Genomic DNA, 21,223 nt, shown 5'->3' on the forward strand with positions numbered 1-21,223 from the left:
GAATTCTAGAGACAGGTGTGGAAATGGATTCTACGATATTATCCGTGATCAGGTCATTGACAATAGACATCCTATTATCAACAGGTAAGGCATTTTATTTGTACTAAGCGCCATCAGAAAATGTCTACTCTACATCCATATTATACTGTGTAATAAGTAAATTAAGTGACGTTCAAGCTATCTTCGTTATAAAACTACATATCGTCAACGCTGATGTTGGCATTGTCACATGGGTGACTGCACTATCAAAATTTGAAAAGAACAAGTATGATATAGTGTAACGAAATTTAATCTCATCGATTTGGAGACAATGTGATGTTGAATCTTTATACTTTTGTTCTTTGATTTTTTATCCGTGACGACAGGAAAAGTGATTAATGAAGAGTTCAAGGTATATGCTTGAAGAAGTGTGAGTAATGTTTTGTTAGAGAAATATCATTAATGTGAACGAACCATTTCGTTGTGTAACAAATAACTTATAAATCGGACGGTTTTGCAAATATAGATACTGGCCGCGAAAGATTTTGTCGAGGATCGTGTTTACAAATAAATACAGGGAGAAAGAAGTCGTCAAAAGCCTGTGTCACCAGGTGTTTACAACTGTATACCTATTATCTTTGTCATCAGGTGTTTACAACTGTATACCTGTTATCTTTGTCACCAGGTGTTTACAACTGTATATCTGTTATCTTTGTCACCAGGTATTTACAACTGTATATCTGTTATCTTTGTCACCAGGTATTTACAACTATATACCTGTTATCTTTGTCACCAGGTGTTTACAACTGTATATTTGTTATCTTCTTCACCAGGTGTTTACAACTGTATATCTTTGTCACCAGGTATTTACAACTATATACTTATTATCTTTGTCACCAGGTGTTTACAACTGTATATCTGTTATCTTCTTCACCAGGTGTTTACAACTGTATATCTGTTATCTTTGTCGCCAGGTGTTTACAACTGTATATGTGTGACACCAGGTATTTACAACTGTATACCTGTTACCTTTGTCACCAGGTGTTTACAACTGTATACTTGTTATCTCTGTCACCAGGTGTTTACAACTGTATGTCTGTTATCATTGTCACCAGGTGTTTACAACTGTATATCTGTTATCTTTGTCACCAGGTGTTTACAACTGTATATCTTTGTCACCAGGAGTTTACAACTGTGTACCTGCTATCTTTGTCACCAGGAGTTTACAACTGTGTACCTGCTATCTTTGTCACCAGGTGTTTACAACTGTATATCTTTGTCACCAGGTGTTTACAAACTGTATACCTGTCATCTTTGTCACCAGGTGTTTACAACTGTATGTATACCTGTTATCTTTGTCACCAGGTGTTTACAACTGTATATCTTTGTCAACAGGTGTTTACAACTGTATATCTGTTATCTTTGTCACCAGGTGTTTACAAATGTATACCTGTTATCTTTGTCATCAGGTGTTTACAACTCTATATCTGTTATCTTTAGATGTTGTTGAAATCATAAATTAATATGCGTTTGGTCTCGTGAGACATTCTTCCAATAGTCTTAAGATTCTGACCATTTGTAAGGACATATATACTATTTCAATACAAGCTGTAAATGTGACACGTTGATATTTCGCCTGCTTTAATTGTCCCTATAAACCTTTATTTACATATAAATGAATACCCATCCTCGATACTCCAGGGGTCACGGCCACTTTCGCTCTGTGCACCCCTGGAACATATTATGACATAATTGCAGGCACAAATGAAGTAATTTGATTGGTTTCAGCGTAAAAATTTACCAATCACAGGCTGACAAACTCTCAAAGGAGCGACATCCACCTTCTAAGTCATTACAATATACGGTTATGCGACCTCGAGCTTCGTTCGATGTACATCAAAGGTTAAAACTAGTCTTTTCACCTTGTCGCACATGGAACCTTCAATTTTGACGTGAAATGTTCCAGGGCTGTAGAGAACGAAAGTGGAATATAACCCTTGGAGTACCTTGCAAAATGTTCGGAAATATATCGTGGTACCTGTCTCAGATATAGTAACAAAAGTATTAAAATCAGAATGTTATTTTTATTACTTTGCAGTTGTGCGTGCTGGCATGAAAATAAATTATGTGTGGAAAGAAGATATAACGGAGGAGAATGTTATCTTTAATGATAGCCTCGTGTTTACAAAGCAGATATCAGGTCTCATGAGCTGTGCAGGAGCATGTGGAACACACTCAGTTAATTGTGTAGACTTTTCCTACACAACAACGACAGAGGAGTGCCGAGGGTACGACGGGCTGGCACATGACCGGATCAGTCAAGAGAATACCAAAATGTATAGAAGTAAGATTATGGATTTAGTCGTTAAAAATCTTACAAACTCAAATGTTTGGGTGAAAATTGTAATTTTTGTATTTTGTTCTGCTGGACTGATATCAGATCAAAGTGATGAAGTTGAAAGAAATATCAAAACCTGTAAAACAAAGTCATTGTAATGTTATTACATGTCCGGTTCATTTCCACTTCAAATGACTTTTAAGATAACCTGAAAAGTTTCTTCAACCAACATTACAATGAGTTGACAAACTTGGAAAATGGTCTTCAAGTTTGGTCCAAACTGGCTCCCTTCCTTTGTACTACTCGATACACTACACGGCAAAACACCTAATGGTAATAAATGGTATATACTGAAATTACGTTAGCTCGTTTTAGTACGAATTATGCTTGGTTCTCATCTTCAGATAATGCATCCTTATTCGGGTATTCGTCAGTCGCCAACTAGGTTTCAAGAATCTAGGTTCCAAGCATCACTAACGAATCATAGGAAAATGAAAAAATATATGCAAATTATTGAAGAAAATGGGGAACTTTTATGATCACCGTAATAATCTTAACGAAAAATATTCTACATGTGTTTTTCTTGTGGAATGTAAATTTTGATGTGTATGACGCTCGTTGGTATGTCTGATGGTTCCATTTCTATTTCCCATCTTCTCATATGGGGACGTGTCATAACTTACATGGATTGACCAAGATTTCCATAGCACTTCCCTAATGCTGTCTACCACACACAAAGATACCTAATGCTTCTTTCGATCGGCCGAGCAAGTCAGGAAAGCGAAAATCGTTTGTGGTCATCACATAAATGAAAGATAAACAACTATAGAATCAAAATTGTTGCATTAGACAGACCAAGCTAATTTTAAAAAGTATGCCAATATTTTGATAGGCAAAAATATTCATCATTACCAGGTCTTTTAGAATGAAAGAAACTTGTCCTTGCTGAAATACAAATATTCATATCAATATTGTTCGTTGTTTCATTGTCATAAGGGACCTACTGCTATTGAAAGCGCGAAGACCTGACAAAAACAACAAATCAAATATTTATTCGTGAATATTGAATTTCTGTATAGATTTAATTCTACTTTATTTCAAACTGCCAGAACAAAAATAATAACGATAACTAGTTTAATGACAACAGAGCGGTCCTTTGGTTTTGGCTTTTGTTTTGGCTTTTGTTTTGTCTCCAACAAACAAGAATTATTGAACGAAAATTGTGCAAAAGACAAATGAATAGAAAGCACGTGAATACCCTTGATAACATTGAAATGTTCTAAACGGGAACCTATTTCATGAGATTCGTAGACCTATCACGTATACTTTATTTTCCCCAGATGTTTGTCGTTTACCCGGATATACATACGACCCTTCCTTCGATGCATGTCTTCGTCTTTACACCACTGCTAGGACCTGGTTCGAGTCTTCGGAGGAGTGTTCGAATGACACGGCACATCTCCTCATCATAGACACTATGGACAAACTACAGGCCACGCAAACCGGTGTCCATAAGGACCTTTTTGCAGGTATTTTTGATAGTTGTTTACAGAAGGATTAATTACTTTTTGTTAATTCAGTATAAAATGAAACTCATAGTATTTACTTATTTGTTTATTTATTCGCTTTGTACCAAATGTTACTTTCAATTATTCATTTAACAATTCAATTTTACCATTTTGCCTCTAATACTTGGAAAACATATGAAGATGACTTGATTTAAATAGACCTTCACGGAGTTTATAGTGTGTATCACTTAATGTCACGTATACTGTAACATTGCAAACGACGATCTTTGCTTGAAAAAATTAAAGATTTCAAACGTTTACAAGCACACGACACACATGAAACTCCTTAATGAGCTCTATGGATGGTATTGGCAAACTCATGGTCCCGTTAACCACCGTGTAAAACACTCGTCTTTGGGTTGCTGAAGTATTAGCACAGGGGACAGCAAGTTGAAGGACTTGAAAACGAGGTCAAGTCAGAAAATGTTTTCGTGTCGCCCTTAAATGATTTTTGTTTTCATAAAGCATACCGACCCCGCCGATGTTGTAACCGAATACGGCATGGTTATTTCAAACACTTCGACGCAATTCCGTAAGTCGAGTAAATTTCGAAACGCGTTTTTATCGTGTAGCAATGTCATGAACAAACATAACTTGATGTTGGACACGCCAACTTTTTAACTATGAATTCATTTCAAACATACAAGACAATCACTCGATGGCAAGGAAATCACTAGATAACAAAGTCATCACACGAGAGCAAAACTATTACACGAGAGCAAGACCATCACACGAGAACAAAACCATCACACGAGAACAAAACCATTACACGAGAGCAAAACCATCACACTACATGAGAACAAGGTTATCAAACATCACTACTACATGAGAACAAGGTTATCAAACATCACTACTACATGAGAACAAGGTTATCAAACATCACTACTACATGAGAACAAGGTTATCAAACATCACTACTACATGAGAACAAGGTTATCAAACATCACTACTACATGAGAACAAGGTTATCAAACATCACTACTACATGAGAACAAGGTTATCAAACAAGGACAAGACAATCATACGAGAGCAAGACCAATTAAATATATTTGTCTTTTGTACGATAAATCTTTCGGAACCATTGTCAAAACTTTTTCATTTTTGAAATATGTTCTCTATTGACATAAATGATGTGAATTTGATCAACTGTTTAGATTACTTAAATCAACACACCAATGACACTATACAAACTAATAATGATTAAGTGATATAATTCTAATTAACACCAGTAACGAGTGACCTTCGTAAATGTACGGTTTCTATTGGCTCAAATGTATTCAAGCATTCAGCACTACTTTGTCTTGTAATGAAGACAAAATATGTAACCATCTGCAAGTAATTAAGTAACATTATACATATGTCATCCGCACCTGATTTCAATGCTTTCTTCTTGAGGTAAATTGACTAATGAGTTTTTGTTTTGTTTTTTTTTTTTTTTTGTTTGCTTGGGACTTTTTTTGTATGTGTTTTGATTTGTACAAATAAATTTACTTATTTTTTTGGTTTTGTTATTAGTATTATTAATTTTACTTTTTTTTCACTAATGGTAACAAGTCATAATAATTAAACGATATCTTTATAGCATCAAATGAGTGGTGGATCGATGGGTATGATTTTGCTGACGGACCAGCAAATGACTTTAGATGGAGCAATGGAGAAAGTATGGACATACCTCAAGACCTTTGGTTTCATCCATCCCAGCCAAGTGACGAGGATGAAAGGTGTATTAATCTTTTCTTGTATCCGAACTTTTTAGGACTTAATGACTATCTGTGCTCAGATATAACTATGTTTTACGTATGTCAGGAAGACATTTAAGCAGAACAAGTATTTCATCAGCATAAAGCATTGTTCTTTTCAAATACCCTATATTTTGCTATTTCTGAAGATGTCAAAAATCCCGAAAAAGTAAACAACTTGAAAATAAAATTGGTAGAGAAAATTATAGTCCGTTTCAGGAATTTCTTGAAAATACACCTTTTTGCTTCAAGTGTTTAGTAAAACCACAGATTTTTTTCATAAGTACTTTCAAGGGTTACGCACACCATCCTAGTGCTAACTATCAATTGTTTCTTAATACTGCCAGCGGAAGAGTTGTTACTCTTATGTGGCATTGCTTCGAAACATGAAAGCTAGCGATATTAAAGAAGTGAGCTATCGCCAAGTAAATGAGATGATAGTCGGAGTTTTCTAGTTTTCAGCTGTCGGATCACTGGTTTTTACAATGTATACTTTTTCAATATATACTTTTATGGACTCTGAATTTTTTTCCTTATTTTAATATATATCAATTTTTCATTGTTCACTTCTGTTTTGTTATTTATCGAAACGGATATGTGCCGTGTGTACATTACATCTTAAAGTAAATTTTGTATTTGAGGATAAATCAATCGTGTGCTTTATGTTTATAGCAAGATATAGATTTACGATTTGATGTACGTGTTTTTAAAATCGTTTTACATTTTATGTAATTGTAATAACTATGATTTAATATATATTTATACACCCCCCCCCCCATATATATATATATATCCACACAATGCAACATTTTAGTTGATTAGAATTCCATCATATTAATTCACATGACATTATCAATAATGATAATCGATCACTTCCTGATAATTAAATTATGATTAGTACCTGGGATGCTAAAGTGAATTATAGTGTGATGTAGACCTGACAGGTAAAATAAAATGTTGGTTCTAGTGTAAGAGGTGTGTGAACAGATTAATTGTTCAATGTCAATGCAGATTCAGGTTAGAGAACGAAACATTTTGAGCATCCTCATGTAGTCATAGTATATATTTTGTTAATATGTCAATTTAATATATTTATTCATCTATTTATTGGTATGTTTGTTTATTTGTGTTTGTCTACAATAATTTTATTTACAGGTATGTATGTAAATCCAAAAGATTTCATTGCTACACTTTGCCATGAAGGCATGTAAGCTGCAAGGAAAATAAACATCCACATTTACATGTATAAACTATCTAGTCTGTGTTTTTATAATAGATTCCTTACCAGTGTCTCTCGTTTGTCTTCATATGGTTACGTGACTTTATCAAATATATCTAGATACAAACTAGCGAAACATAGCACAATCAGTGTAACATATTGGTGAAAAGTAGGTTATTACAACAAAGGAGAAATATGTATGACTTGTGTCCTATATTTTACTATCAGAATTATGTTTCAAAATTAGTGAGAAGGAAACTATGCCCTCCACCAACCAAGCAAACTTAATATAGGATTCACACGACTTTGGATATTTCATATCAACGAAAAAAGTTACTATTTTGTTACAGTTATTGATACCACTGTGGAATGGTGAACAATTCTGTAGGAGTTTTAAAACCAATTGTTGATACACCACGAAAAGAGAAAACTACCTCGTATTATTCTCTTGAGCTTATCAGTAATACCACACATACTATTACATTTGACACCCACTTCACGGTGTCATCCACATAAAGATAGGGAGACTTGATAATGAAGAGATGCAAACATTTTGGAGCGTGACGTCACCACTAAACAGGTTTATCTCCGTCCACCTTTGCCCATCGTACGCTTTATGTGTTTGCATTAAAATCATCAAAGTGATATATTTATTTTTTCTGCCTTAAAATAAATAATAGGAGGATGCATTTCGATGGATCAATGTGATATGTCATATGTGACTGAAGGCCGAAAACATTTATCATAGATCTCAACCTGGACTTTTTGAACGCCTTATATATACAGTATACGTAGTCGGTAAGTACTTACATTAGATGTAAGATATATATAGCTTTGTGAAAGGTCATTGAAAGATAACAGTTACAATAGATATGATACGATACAATGAAGGAGTTCGTGTTTATTTATCTAGGTCAGTCAGTAAATTATAAATTGATCCTCATAATTAATTTCCATTTACTTACATCCTCTTATAGGTTCCATTAACCATGACCCCTAGAATCCCAAACAAGTCTTATAAGGAGGAAACATCAGCATTATGCATTTTTTACATTGTTTGGCTTTACCATACCCTAAATCTTAGATGGTTTTCACTGGCGTGTCTTTCGTACAATTTTCATGCGAGTTTTCGTGATGTTTTTCTGTACCGATAATGAGTTAGACTCTACATCTTAATAAAGTTTCCTGCAGCATACTTTATCTGTTAATGGTTAATGAGCAGTAAAACCGGTTATTATTAATTTATTATCAATTATCAATGTAGTTTATAGCTATAGTTCATTTATCATCATCCGTGTACAACTAACATCATTTTCCAAGCCATCCTGTTTTAATATTTCCTTACCCAGATCATGGTAATGATAAGATATGCTGATAGAACGTTAATCAAAATTTTCCATAATCTGTTTTGTGGGCGATATTCACAAGATATACTCTTTGTTGATGAGAGAGTTTTCTTTGATTTACCTCCAAGACCCAAAACACAAATTCACGTCCTCTAAGGCGCCTACATTTGCTGCTGATATTGAAATCACTGGTGTTAGATTGGAATGTGAGAACCAACTGACTTGGAATGGTAGAAAAATCAGTCAGGGACAAGTACTGTAAATCACTTATATTTAGCGATTAATTCTGACATATTCGCGAATTCATGATTTCGAGAACGGTTATCTAGAAATGACATTAAATTCGCGAGTGATAGGATATTGAATATATGGATTTCGATATTAGTAACCGAATCAGAAAGGATATCATCAATTTCTGTACTAGTAATCGCGAGGGATTTAAATTCGCGATTAAATCCCTTAGCGTATTAACGCGAAAATGAAAATAATTTTTAGTATAAGGTATTTTTGTCTAGATGGTTTTCTCACAAAATATCTAAAGTAATGCCTTTAAATCAAAGGTTGAAGGCCTAAGGCATAAAAAGCAGTTATTATCTATTCTTTGTGCATGTTGATCCAAACGATTACATAAGCAAAGAGACGGGAAGTGCATATTGTGTGGCATTTTATCAATAAAAAATCAATAATGAAGGTAAACTTAATCACACTTATTGATTTCAATTTTGTTAATGGTATTTTTTATAATGTTTATTATATCAACTTTGTTTTCAGAACATAAATAGATATACACGTCCATCAAATGTAAACATTATTTATTCTTCTATTACCATGTTTACTTCATCACAATTGCATTTGTTACTCTATGTTTACGTTACGTTTATTGTATTGGTGATTTGTGATAATGGGTAGAATAATTAGGTTATCTGATGTGGATTGAGCAGGAAGTGGCTCACCATATCATTCGCTGGTTGTTTTGTGACGTCATGGTCACAGTTCTAATTTATGGTTTACATCATATTACTATTATATGTTGTTATTTTTCTCACTTCTGACCCAGATGATGATATCAGCTCTTATTTCCACAATATTTTTCTTTGTCACATATCTATGTATGCTCTTTAAGGAACAAAATCCTTAAAACTTCTTTATGGAAAGTTACCTGAATATGATATCCTATGTATTGCTGAAACTCATGTTAATCACTTTAAAAAAATAGAAACAACTTTGGTAGTAGTGTTCTTATCTATTCTAAAATAATCTAAGAATCACGTGACCTTTAGTTTGGTGATTTGAAATAACTATAAGTTGAAGTAAAAAAAGTTATTCTTATTGACTTTATCTATATACCTCATATTCACTTGTTTATTATTGACAAACAAGTAAACATATTTCTGTGTCAACTATATGTAATATGAATTTGTTTACTTCCTACCTAGTTAATAGCACTGCCTGGTATTGTGGTCATCCCATTGAGTATTGCAATCATTTCTTCCATTGTCTTCTTTTAACTTTTCAAAGACAACTCCTTAACCCAATTTCTACCTCTAAATACTCAAGTATTTCTTAAAAGTTCTCATACACTTGAATCAATCATGAATAAGTCTGTTTAGCTACTAATATTATCTCAAGATAGGGTCTGCTCGTTAACTTTATGGACTGCATTGTGAGTGTGTATTGACTGTTCAAATTTGTGCCTGCCTCCATCTAAAGGGAAGTTGAACAATTTAATATTTATATTTGGAGACGGCTTTCATAGGCTATGCCTGTTGCCCAATCATTTTGTCAATCAGATCCTGACAATGAAATACTCTGAAATCTAATATGGATGATATCATTCCCATATTATTGATTTTAGTTATTACCCTATACGTTATTAAAGTTATAAATAACCTACAGATGCATACAACATACGGATCATCTGATACGAGAATTAAAAGGAAGGTGTAATAAGGATGTCAGCCTATCGGCTTTTGTGACGTCAATAACGATACAGTGGAAGGAAAACGCAGAGGAATTTCCCAGTGATAAATAATTGATAACAGGATATCACCATACACATACTTATGTTTGACTTATACACCTACAATTATTTTAGATATATATTTCGAAAACTTTATATTATCTGCAAATAACAGATAACATAGGTTGTTGCTCTATAATTCAAAACTTATAATATTGCTATTGTATAACAATCCGTTCTGCTATTGTTGGAATAATTATTGCCTTCCATAACACGACTTTTTCTGCTTCTAAACCTTGCTCCGAGACAAATTATAGGTATGAAACTCTCCACGAAAATCTTCTTCAACTGATCATATCAAACGATGACTAAATAAACTGATATGAGTTTTCTTACATGATGGGAAAACTCATATTACGTTTTTTGTTTGATATTTTTATTACACATTTGCAATAAAAACCGGTCCTGATGTCGAGAAACGAAAAGAAAATACGAACATATCAACATAAGCATAATCTAAATTGAGCAAACATAAACAAATGAAAGATTTATACGGCCATTCACGGAAAAGTACAAGGAGAATAAGACCGGGTGTTACAGAAGAGTAAGTGTCTACTCTATTATCGACAACACCAGCCATGTAAATCGTGGTCAGTTACAGTAAGTAATGTCACTCTTCAAATGAGAACAAGATATATAACAACGGAAACACACAAGCAAACTAACAAGCATTAAATATGTCAAGCTTCATATCGTACAAAGGCACTTACAGACTTTTTAAGGGCTAATTATGGATACGATAGATATAAGATCAAAGTGACGACAAGATTGCAACATTAACGTTGAAATATCCATTGGCATTATTGATATTTTGCATGAAGATCTTTTTAGATGAAACATCTTGTTTTGGTTCATAGAAATATGGAAAGCAATAGATTGGTGGTTGTGTAAAAAATATAGTTTGAAGAAATCAAAAGTCGAAGTTTGCATCCTACCTTTCACCATGATAACTCTCCCGATGAAACACTCCATTCCAAAAAATAGCATATATATTTTTAGACTCATCAGCTTTAAATAACAATACACTAATCTTTCTTTTGTTTTACAGATTAATATTAATAAAACAGTACAATTTTTATATTCATGTTTGACATAACAATAATGCACATTATTGGAAAGTTCATTGAACGACAGGTATTATCTCATCCTTACTTGTGGAGTGACGTCATGATAATATTTCTTGATAACAATATCTGAATCCGATAAATATATAACAATACATGGGTGTAACCCAGATGAATAGATATACTGTAAGGAAAGTGATTTAGAACAGTTGTTTGACTAGGAGGAAGTGCAATGTTTTTAAAGGTAAACATAGAAGCAACAACAGCACCATCAGCAACTGTAGTAAACTGGTAGATGGAATCGAACTCGTGACCTTTAATGCCATACAACTTCAGTGTTTTACACTACAACCGACATGATGAATGATTCAAACATGAGTGGCACCATCACTTCAACATCAGTCATGCCTTTGGCAAATATTTCTAAAATCATCGAGTTGGAGGATTTATCTATGGCCGTGTTTATCATTACATTTGTACCAAGTGTGGTCTCTATAATCGCCACCATTGGTTTTGTTTATGCTTTTATAAAATATAAGAACAACGACTCTTACAATACCCTGCTTACTTGTCTCACCATAGCTAACGGACTTACATGTTTCGGAGTTGTTATGGGTGCTTTCCACTACAAAAAAGATATACCGTTTGGAAACAGTGGGGCATTCTGTGTCATTCAAAGCATATTGTGTACATATTTTGACATGGTAGCTGACATATATACATTATTCGTTCAGATCAACATTTGCTGTAGAATCGCATTCGGTTATATTTGCATGAGAAATCGGAATGCTAAGTTAGCATGCCATACATCCGCGCTGACTATCCCACGTAAGTTTTCCCGTTTCTTGATTATCATTTACATCGATTAAATGCAATTTTATGTTAATTTACAATACTTTCTTACTTCATGTTTTAACATATTTAAAAATGATTGTTTTACAAAACATTTTTCACTTTGATGTCTTTCAAAGACATTTTTTAAAAAACAGATTACTGGAAAGTTCTTTTAGCAGTCCGCAATGTTCTCCATAATACTTCATAGTCTCGTTTAAACACACATACTTAGTGACACTTGTTGCTGAATTGTTTTGTCATTGTCTTATATTCAAAATGTAATTATAGGATAAAATTATGATATAAAATATACACTTTCCATATCTTATCAAACAAAAATATTTAATTTCACTTTACTTTAATTAAATTAGATTAAACTTTCCTCCAGGGTTTCCTGTTTGTGGACCATTGGATTTTTTGTGTGCATTATTAGACATACTGCATACTAATACCTAAAGTGAATTTTAATTGTGCTATGCAAGTGAATGTCTTTTTAAAGATACATATTTTATACCAAAACTAAATAAATTAGTTAAAACGTATACAATTACAAGTTTTCAATTACCGTTAGTGATGATCGTGCTGGCAGCCATCTGGAGGAATGCCTTGGGAGATTCTGCAAGTTTGTACGGGTCCTGGTGCTGGATCAGTGACTCATTATCAAATCAAGAGAAGTGGATCTGGATGGTTGTCACTAAACAAGGTTGGGAACTGGTGGTTTATTTTGGTACATGTTTCATGTTCATTATTATCTTGTATCAACGATGCAGGAATCAAGATGTACGTTGCAGATCAAGAGACAGGACGTCACAGAATAACTTAAGTTCCATAAACGTACGTAGCATAATTAATTCAATATATTTTATGTTATCAGACTTCGATATCTGGATTTATTTCACGTCTTTAAGACGTAAAATCACTTTCGTCCTTGAAGAAGTAATTGATAATCAGGAAGAAAATTATCGAAATGACGAAAACCTTACGATACTATGTTGTAGAAATGAATCCCTGAAAAAATGTGTTCAATCTTGCCTCAGATACGTGCTTGAAATATGAAAAGTAAACGTATATTTTCAATCTTATGTTTCTGATAAAATTTTATGATAAATAACGATGTTTGACGTTCATGTTTGCATAGGTACCCAATGAACGAACGAGGTTAAGGAACTCTGGGAATTCTTCAGAGGACACAGAATATGCTGAGGCGTCTGTCAATTCTGTCTTGGTCTGGGTTGGCATCTACTTCTATTTAGCGAAAATGTGGGGAACCATCAGGTATGGTGTGAATATCTACATGCTGGCCTTTAATGACGAGATTTCCAATTTTCTTCCACTGGAAAAGTACTTTCTCATTTTCATGCAAAGCCTCGGAGATAGCCTTCAAGCCACTATTACATTCTGTATTTTTGTATTAAAGGACAACGAGCTAAGAGGAAAATTAAGCAATGACATATGGGGAAAACGCACTGCGAAGACTACAAATGATTAATAAACGTGACGAAATCGTAGGTTTTATATTGCTATTTAAAATCAACATGGACATCATTTTATTTATTTTCTTTTATTATTTTTGTATTCGTTAAATATATATTTCATGTTATTATCTCCAGTTACATCGCAAGCCACTCATATTTTTTTCACTCAGCCACGTGAATGACATTTTATTTTTCAACTTTCCTATTAATATGTATCATCAATAAAATACTAATTTGGCGTTATGATTACCCGTGTTGATGTTGAGGACTGAACCCCTTACCTTCCTTTCTACTCAAAAATATTCTACACCTCTGAATATTCAAATATTTCCTAAATGGTTTTTTTCATACACTGGATTCAGAAATGCATAAAATTTCTTTCATTCAGACATTCATTACCATTGCCCCATGTGTGTCATAACGATCGTGACAATTAAATATTCTGCAAAGGAATAGTAATGATATCATTTCCATTGCCGAAATTATTGCAAACTTAATATGAGTAATTGATATATACGTTTTAAAAGCGATAAGTAATATTCTGCTGCATATCATGTACAGATCATGTCTACACATGAAATAGACATATTTTAATTTCATTATATTATTTTACAGGTAACAGCAAACAGTCTCTATTTTCTTGAATAATGTTTGGTGTCTCTTATAAGCCCTGTGTACCTTTTATTGTGTGCATTGCGAACTTACAATATTGACCCATTTTATAGTCTTGTGTAACTTGTAATTATGACGGAGATTGTGCGGTCAAGTAACATAAGGTAATATAAGTGTTATAGGGTATTAATTATGTACCGAACACCATAAAAAAATCCTTCCTTATGTCAGTTTTAGAACCAGTCTGTTATTACTTACTTGTACAGCATGTGGCAAAGTCGACAGAGCGTGAGTTTCGCCTGTTTAGTTCACTTCTGTGAATGTATTTTCACCATGTCCTCTTACAAGGAAGCGGGGCATTGTTTCCAAAGTCTACAGTTTTTCAACTAATGGTGTTTGAAGCGATGTTTTATCATTGCAACAACAAAGTTGGGATCAACATATATGGGAATTTAATATTAGCATCGGACCCAACTTGGAATTTCAAAATATGATAACCATAAACAGTTATAATGACAAACACCTTGGTAGGTGTAAGAGTAGTTATGTAATTCCTTCTAGTGTATTATTATGAGGCAATTCCAATAAAATGATGTCATTAATGTGTGCACATTGTACCAACCAACATTTTTATACCACATATCATACTATTTCAGGAGAAACGTTTCTTTTATGTTGAGAAATACACCAAACATTATATAAATAGCCATTACTTTTGAGAAAAAGTAGTTTTAGACACTTCAATTTTCATACATCCGAAACAGTCTATTTTTCAAACTCGCTTAAAAGTTGGCCACACATGATATCTTTCAAAAGGTGGATTCTTGGAAAAATAAAAACCGGTAAATTTGTCATTTTACACATGTGCTTAAATAAACCAAGAAACACTGCTTTTGTTTTCATTTTCGTTAAATAGTGACAGCTTAATAACCAAAAGTCTGTAAGTCTTGCTATTTGACAAGGTGGTTGTTCTTGTCCATTTGTATCAGTTTGGTTAACTTTGCTGAACTTGACCTCTGTTCAATGTCACACAAATGAACTTTGTTAAAATAAAGACATTTTTGTGCAAGTTTCACAATTTGAAGATTTAATAAGCAGCTTTATACAAATTGTTTGATGAAGGTAAATGAAGTGACCTGATTAAATATATTTTGTACACTAATAGTGACGGGTTTTGTCTTTGTCAGTTCCGATCCATAATTTGTGACACTTTAAGAAGCTAATAAGAGATAGAACAGTTGCAGTTTGCAGCACATTACATTGCGTTTTAGTAAAGCAGAACGGCTCAAGTGATTGCTTGTTTGGACGCGAGTGTTGCATGGACTGGGTTAGTTTGATCTTGATGCTGAATACGGCCCAAGAAATACAAAATGCACGCAAAATGTGCACACATTCCAACGGTTCGCTTGCCCGCTGGACAGACACAGTAGTAATCTTTGTCAGGGTCATCTTGATCCTTTCTGTCAAACGCAATCCAAACATTATAGCTTGACTGTGATTTGTGCCTTCAAAGTCTCCAGCAGGAGTCAGATGCTCAGCAATATATCTGGGTGCTACTTTCAACTGGTATGATCCGCAGGTTACTGTTTCTAAATATTCCATATCCAGTACTTGAAACTCTATTAAACAGGCATCAAGTTTCACCCAGTTGGTCTTGTTGCGTCTAGAAAGGTCAGGTTCAACTGCAACCCTTGGGGTCAAGGTGATGGGCAGATCCAAGTCCCTCTCTGGTGTGGACACATAAAATGGTCCACGTACAACAGTTTCCACTGTTTCAGTCGACCATGGTAGCTGTCCGCAACCCATCTTGACTTAGTACATTGGGGGTCCTCGATGGCAGTAAGAAGTATGAAATATAGACCAAGATTGCAACTATACAAAATGAACTTGATAAACTTCACATTTTTTAAAATCAAAGTTATCAACATGCTTACATTTTTTATTCCAAAATAACATATGTGATATCAAAGTAACATTTTATGTACTTTAGGCTGATACATAAATATTTTATTTAAAATTCCCATGTAGCAAGTATTTGTCATTATGTTAGGGTACCTTTGTCACTCAACCTGGTGTTATACAAGGAGGTCCAGTATGACTATAAGTAGTTATAATGAATTCTAAGTGGGGGCCAAATGTTGACCCCACCTTTTCAACGAAACAACACCTTTCGATGTCGTCAAAATGTGACAAAAGGGATGTATTTTCATTGAGAGGTGACTTCTACCACTGAATGCATGAAATTCTTAAAAGTGCGCTAAGTGTTAAATGAAGCAAAATGCATTTTAATTAACATGAGAAAGTAGCTCCATGATCTTCAAAACACTCACTTTTAACTTGTTCAATTTTTCCGCTTTGAACGTAGCAATTACACCTGCTATTTTGAAACAGGACGTCTACTAGTATACTTGTTTTAAATCGTTCCTGATTAAGACAATATATGGACTCCAATCAATCTTAAGTTACCTTTACCTGTCTTATAAAGACGATCACAAGTAACATATATAACAGTCACAAGTAATATATAGAACAATTAGAACACGCTCGGTTATAGTACAAAAAAGAACAGTGGTTACCATGAAAACCATGTTTGAACACTAGATATTTCTTGGTATCTCGGAATCGAATTATTGATAGCATTAAATGCTCCTGATAATTGATATCAATAATTCTGTTTAATGATGTAACTTATTCATGTAATAATTTGAATAAACTATATTAATAAATGAAAAATAATATCAATAATAAGAGTTCTCACGTGTTATAGATAAATACTAAAACGGAGCCCAATAGTAATAGTTGTCTTTTCATCTGGAATTTTTTTATGTATCACATGAAATTGTGTCAATATATAAAACTCCTTTAGCAAGCTAATATGATCATTGCCACCAACAGTCATACTGAAGAATAATGTACGCCGACTTTATTCATTGAAATTTGTAGTGTGTGAATCTTACATTTTCGACATTGTTTCGACCAAGTATGACTTTCCTCGGTTTAAATCCTTATTATCAATTAGGAACCTCTTAAGGACGAAACAGCGGTATACTGCAGATTTATTCATTGTTCGGTTATACTTGCTTAATTCTAGATATGAATTATATTTAACGTGACTTTTCGCGACCCCTACCCCCTAGATTTCTGATTTCCGTTGAAGTATGAATTAAAATGAGTTATCTATGATAAACAGCACCAGTTTAAATAATAAACAATTCACATACAATGCTTTAGGCTCTAAGCAATTACACATCGATGAAACAGTTTTAAAATGTAGCCAAGGTAATGGAAGTATATTTGGTTAGAAATTACCAATAAATATTTGAAGTGTGTAACACTAGCTGTTATTGTTCCTTGCCATCCTGTCTGAAATCTCCCCAACAATACTGTGAACAAAGAACGTATAGATTCAATAGTACTTAGTAAAGTGGTATATATAGTTAAATATCAGGGTCAATGATGGTATATTTTATTCAAGTATGTATAAACACCTACCGTTGTTCTTGTATTAAACTTGAAACAGCAACGATAATCTATGGTCAAATATGATAATAGATGTGAGGCTTGAATCAATTAACGGAAATATATCAAAGCTGCAAAAAGAAATCAACACATGAGGAGAATGTACTGGTTCCTTCCCTTTTCTGCCTGTTATAACATGTCTCCTTCAACAGAACATTCAATGGCATCGTCCCTTATATTCTTTCGTTAGTCTTCCCCTTGTTTTGTGGTTTGAGGTTTCCGACGATTTCAAGTTCCAACCCATTGATTGGTAAAACATGATACGACTACATTTTCTGGATATTGATGGCGAAACTCAAACATCTTTAAATGCTCGTTCATTCGATATTTGTAAAAGCTTTACTGTTATGTGATTTCTTTATTACACAGACCATGTTTATTTCACAGTTTTAATTTTGATAATATCATCACCACAAAAATACTTCCCGATTTATGCGGCATACATAAAAAGAAAGGGATGGGGGAGGGGCTGGTGACACTGACTAGCTAGAGAAAAATAACGGGTACTTCTACCTATACTGTGAATTACAAAATAATCTAGCACGTGTTATCAACTTATCATTGCCAGATTAAGTAATATGATGACCTCAAGATTATTTTTAAACTAAGGATATATGTATATGTGATTTGTACAAATTTTAGACCTAGCCTCGCATCATGGGTTCTAAAATGACCAGATATATGAAAATTACTAAATGTATCGAACAATGGGCTAATACACATCCCCATCAAGATCTAGACTGTTTTTCCGATTACTTTAAGGTTTTCTCTGTCGCCCTTTAGGCTTCTAAATCAGGGGCCCTTACAATCACTGACTAATCCTAGAAGGACGAAACAGCTGTATGATGTAGCATTACTGACGATTCCTGGAAGGACGAAACAGCTGTGTGATGAAGCATCACTGACTAATCCTATAAGGACGAAACAGCTGTATGATGTAGCATCACTGACGAGTCCTTAAAAGACAAAACAGCTGTATGATGTAACATCACTGACGAGTCCTTATAGGACGAAACAGCTGTGTGATGTAGCATCACTGACGAGTACTTAAAGGACGAAACAGCTGTATGATGTAACATCACTGACGAGTCCTTATAGGACGAAACAGCTGTATGATGTAGCATCACTGACGACTCCTTGAAGAACGAAACAGCTGTATGATGTAGCATTACTGACGAGTCCTAGAAGGACGAAACAGTTGTATGGTGCAGCATCACTGACGACTCCTTGAAGAACGAAACAGCTGTATGATTTAGCATTACTGACAAGTCCTAGAAGGACGAAACAGTTGTATGATGTAGCATCACTGACGATTCCTAAAAGGACGAAACAGCTGTATGATGTAGCATTGACTGAATAGTCCTTGAAGGACGAAACAGCTGTATGATTTAACATTACTGACTAATCCTAGAAGGACGAAACAGCTGTAAGATGTAGCATTGACTGAATAGTCCTTGAAAGACGAAACAGCTGTATGATTAACATTACTGACTAATCCTAGAAGGACGAAACAGCTGTACGATGAAGGATTACTGACAAGTCCTAGAAGGGCAAAGCAGCTGTATGATTTAGCATCACTGACGATTCCTTAAAGGACGAAACAGCTGTGTGATGTAGCATTGACTGAATAGTCCTTGAATGACGAAACAGCTGTATGATGTAGCATTGACTGAATAGTCCTTGAAAGACGAAACAGCTGTATGATTAACATTACTGACTAATCCTAGAAGGACGAAACAGCTGTACGATGAAGGATTACTGACAAGTCCTAGAAGGGCAAAGCAGCTGTATGATTTAGCATTACTGACAAGTCCTAGAAGGACGAAACAGTTGTATGATGTAGCATCACTGACGATTCCTAAAAGGACGAAACAGCTGTATGATGTAGCATTGACTGAATAGTCCTTGAAGGACGAAACAGCTGTATGATTTAACATTACTGACTAATCCTAGAAGGACGAAACAGCTGTATGATGTAGCATTGACTGAATAGTCCTTGAAGGACGAAACAGCTGTATGATGTAGCATTGACTGAATAGTCCTTGAAAGACGAAATAGCTGTATGATTAACATTACTGACTAATCCTAGAAGGACGAAACAGCTGTACGATGAAGGATTACTGACAAGTCCTAGAAGGGCAAAGCAGCTGTATGATTTAGCATTACTGACAAGTCCTAGAAGGACGAAACAGTTGTATGATGTAGCATCACTGACGATTCCTAAAAGGACGAAACAGCTGTATGATGTAGCATTGACTGAATAGTCCTTGATGGACGAAACAGCTGTATGATGTAGCATCACTGACGAGTCCTTAAAGGACGAAACAGCTGTATGATGTAACATCACTGACGACTCCTTGAAGAACGAAACAGCTGTGTGATGTAGCATCACTGACGAGTCCTTAAAGGACGAAACAGCTGTATGTTGTAACATCACTGACGAGTCCTAGGAGGACGAAACAGCTGTAAGATGTAGCATTGACTGAATAGTCCTTGAAAGACGAAACAGCTGTATGATTAACATTACTGACTAATCCTAGAAGGACGAAACAGCTGTACGATGAAGGATTACTGACAAGTCCTAGAAGGGCAAAGCAGCTGTATGATTTAGCATCACTGACGAGTCCTTAAAGGACGAAACAGCTGTGTGATGTAGCATTGACTGAATAGTCCTTGAAGGACGAAACAGCTGTATGATGTAGCATTGACTGAATAGTCCTTGACAGACGAAACAGCTGTATGATTAACATTACTGACTAATCCTAGAAGGACGAAACAGCTGTACGATGAAGGATTACTGACAAGTCCTAGAAGGGCAAAGCAGCTGTATGATTTAGCATTACTGACAAGTCCTAGAAGGACGAAACAGTTGTATGATGTAGCATCACTGACGATTCCTAAAAGGACGAAACAGCTGTATGATGTAGCATTGACTGAATAGTCCTTGAAGGACGAAACAGCTGTATGATTTAACATTACTGACTAATCCTAGAAGGACGAAACAGCTGTATGATGTAGCATTGACTGAATAGTCCTTGAAGGACGAAACAGCTGTATGATGTAGCATTGACTGAATAGTCCTTGAAAGACGAAATTTCTGTATGATTAACATTACTGACTAATCCTAGAAGGACGAAACAGCTGTACGATGAAGGATTACTGACAAGTCCTAGAAGGGCAAAGCAGCTGTATGATTTAGCATTACTGACAAGTCCTAGAAGGACGAAACAGTTGTATGATGTAGCATCACTGACGATTCCTAAAAGGACGAAACAGCTGTATGATGTAGCATTGACTGAATAGTCCTTGAAGGACGAAACAGCTGTATGATTTAACATTACTGACTAATCCTAGAAGGACGAAACAGCTGTATGATGTAGCATTGACTGAATAGTCCTTGAAGGACGAAACAGCTGTACGATGAAGGATTACTGACAAGTCCTAGAAGGGCAAAGCAGCTGTATGATTTAACATTACTGACTAATCCTAGAAGGACGAAACAGCTGTATG

At 34.6% G+C, this 21,223-nt stretch overlaps 2 protein-coding genes across 2 annotated transcripts; both read left to right on the plus strand.

Moving 5' to 3' along the window:
- The first annotated feature begins 23 nt into the window (after positions 1 to 23).
- LOC132559907 (uncharacterized) lies at positions 24 to 5,703 on the plus strand. Its single transcript, XM_060224539.1, has 4 exons — positions 24 to 84; positions 2,078 to 2,323; positions 3,658 to 3,846; positions 5,468 to 5,703. Exons 1-4 carry the CDS (start codon positions 24 to 26, stop codon positions 5,701 to 5,703), a joined length of 732 nt encoding a protein of 243 aa, XP_060080522.1.
- Positions 5,704 to 11,629: 5,926 nt separating this feature from the next.
- On the plus strand, positions 11,630 to 13,596 carry LOC132559909 (G-protein coupled receptor 157-like). Its single transcript, XM_060224540.1, has 3 exons — positions 11,630 to 12,101; positions 12,679 to 12,941; positions 13,246 to 13,596. The coding sequence occupies exons 1-3, from the start codon at positions 11,630 to 11,632 to the stop codon at positions 13,594 to 13,596; spliced, it is 1,086 nt and encodes a 361-aa protein (XP_060080523.1).
- The last annotated feature ends 7,627 nt before the right edge of the window (positions 13,597 to 21,223 follow it).

The sequence above is a fragment of the Ylistrum balloti genome, unplaced genomic scaffold (assembly GCF_031769215.1).
Source record: "Ylistrum balloti isolate Yb309-2 unplaced genomic scaffold, AGI_CSIRO_Ybal_v1 Utg370992, whole genome shotgun sequence".
Classification (NCBI taxonomy): Eukaryota; Metazoa; Mollusca; class Bivalvia; order Pectinida; family Pectinidae; genus Ylistrum; species Ylistrum balloti.

Coding starts and splice junctions, on each gene's coding strand:
- LOC132559909 (XM_060224540.1), top strand. CDS start 11,630: ATGATGAATGATTCAAACATGAGTGGCACCATCACTTCAACATCAGTC. Junction 12,102..12,678: donor ATCCGCGCTGACTATCCCAC/GTAAGTTTTCCC, acceptor AATTACCGTTAG/TGATGATCGTGCTGGCAGCC. Junction 12,942..13,245: donor ATAACTTAAGTTCCATAAAC/GTACGTAGCATA, acceptor ATGTTTGCATAG/GTACCCAATGAACGAACGAG.
- LOC132559907 (XM_060224539.1), top strand. CDS start 24: ATGGATTCTACGATATTATCCGTGATCAGGTCATTGACAATAGACATC. Junction 85..2,077: donor AGACATCCTATTATCAACAG/GTAAGGCATTTT, acceptor ATTACTTTGCAG/TTGTGCGTGCTGGCATGAAA. Junction 2,324..3,657: donor GAATACCAAAATGTATAGAA/GTAAGATTATGG, acceptor TATTTTCCCCAG/ATGTTTGTCGTTTACCCGGA.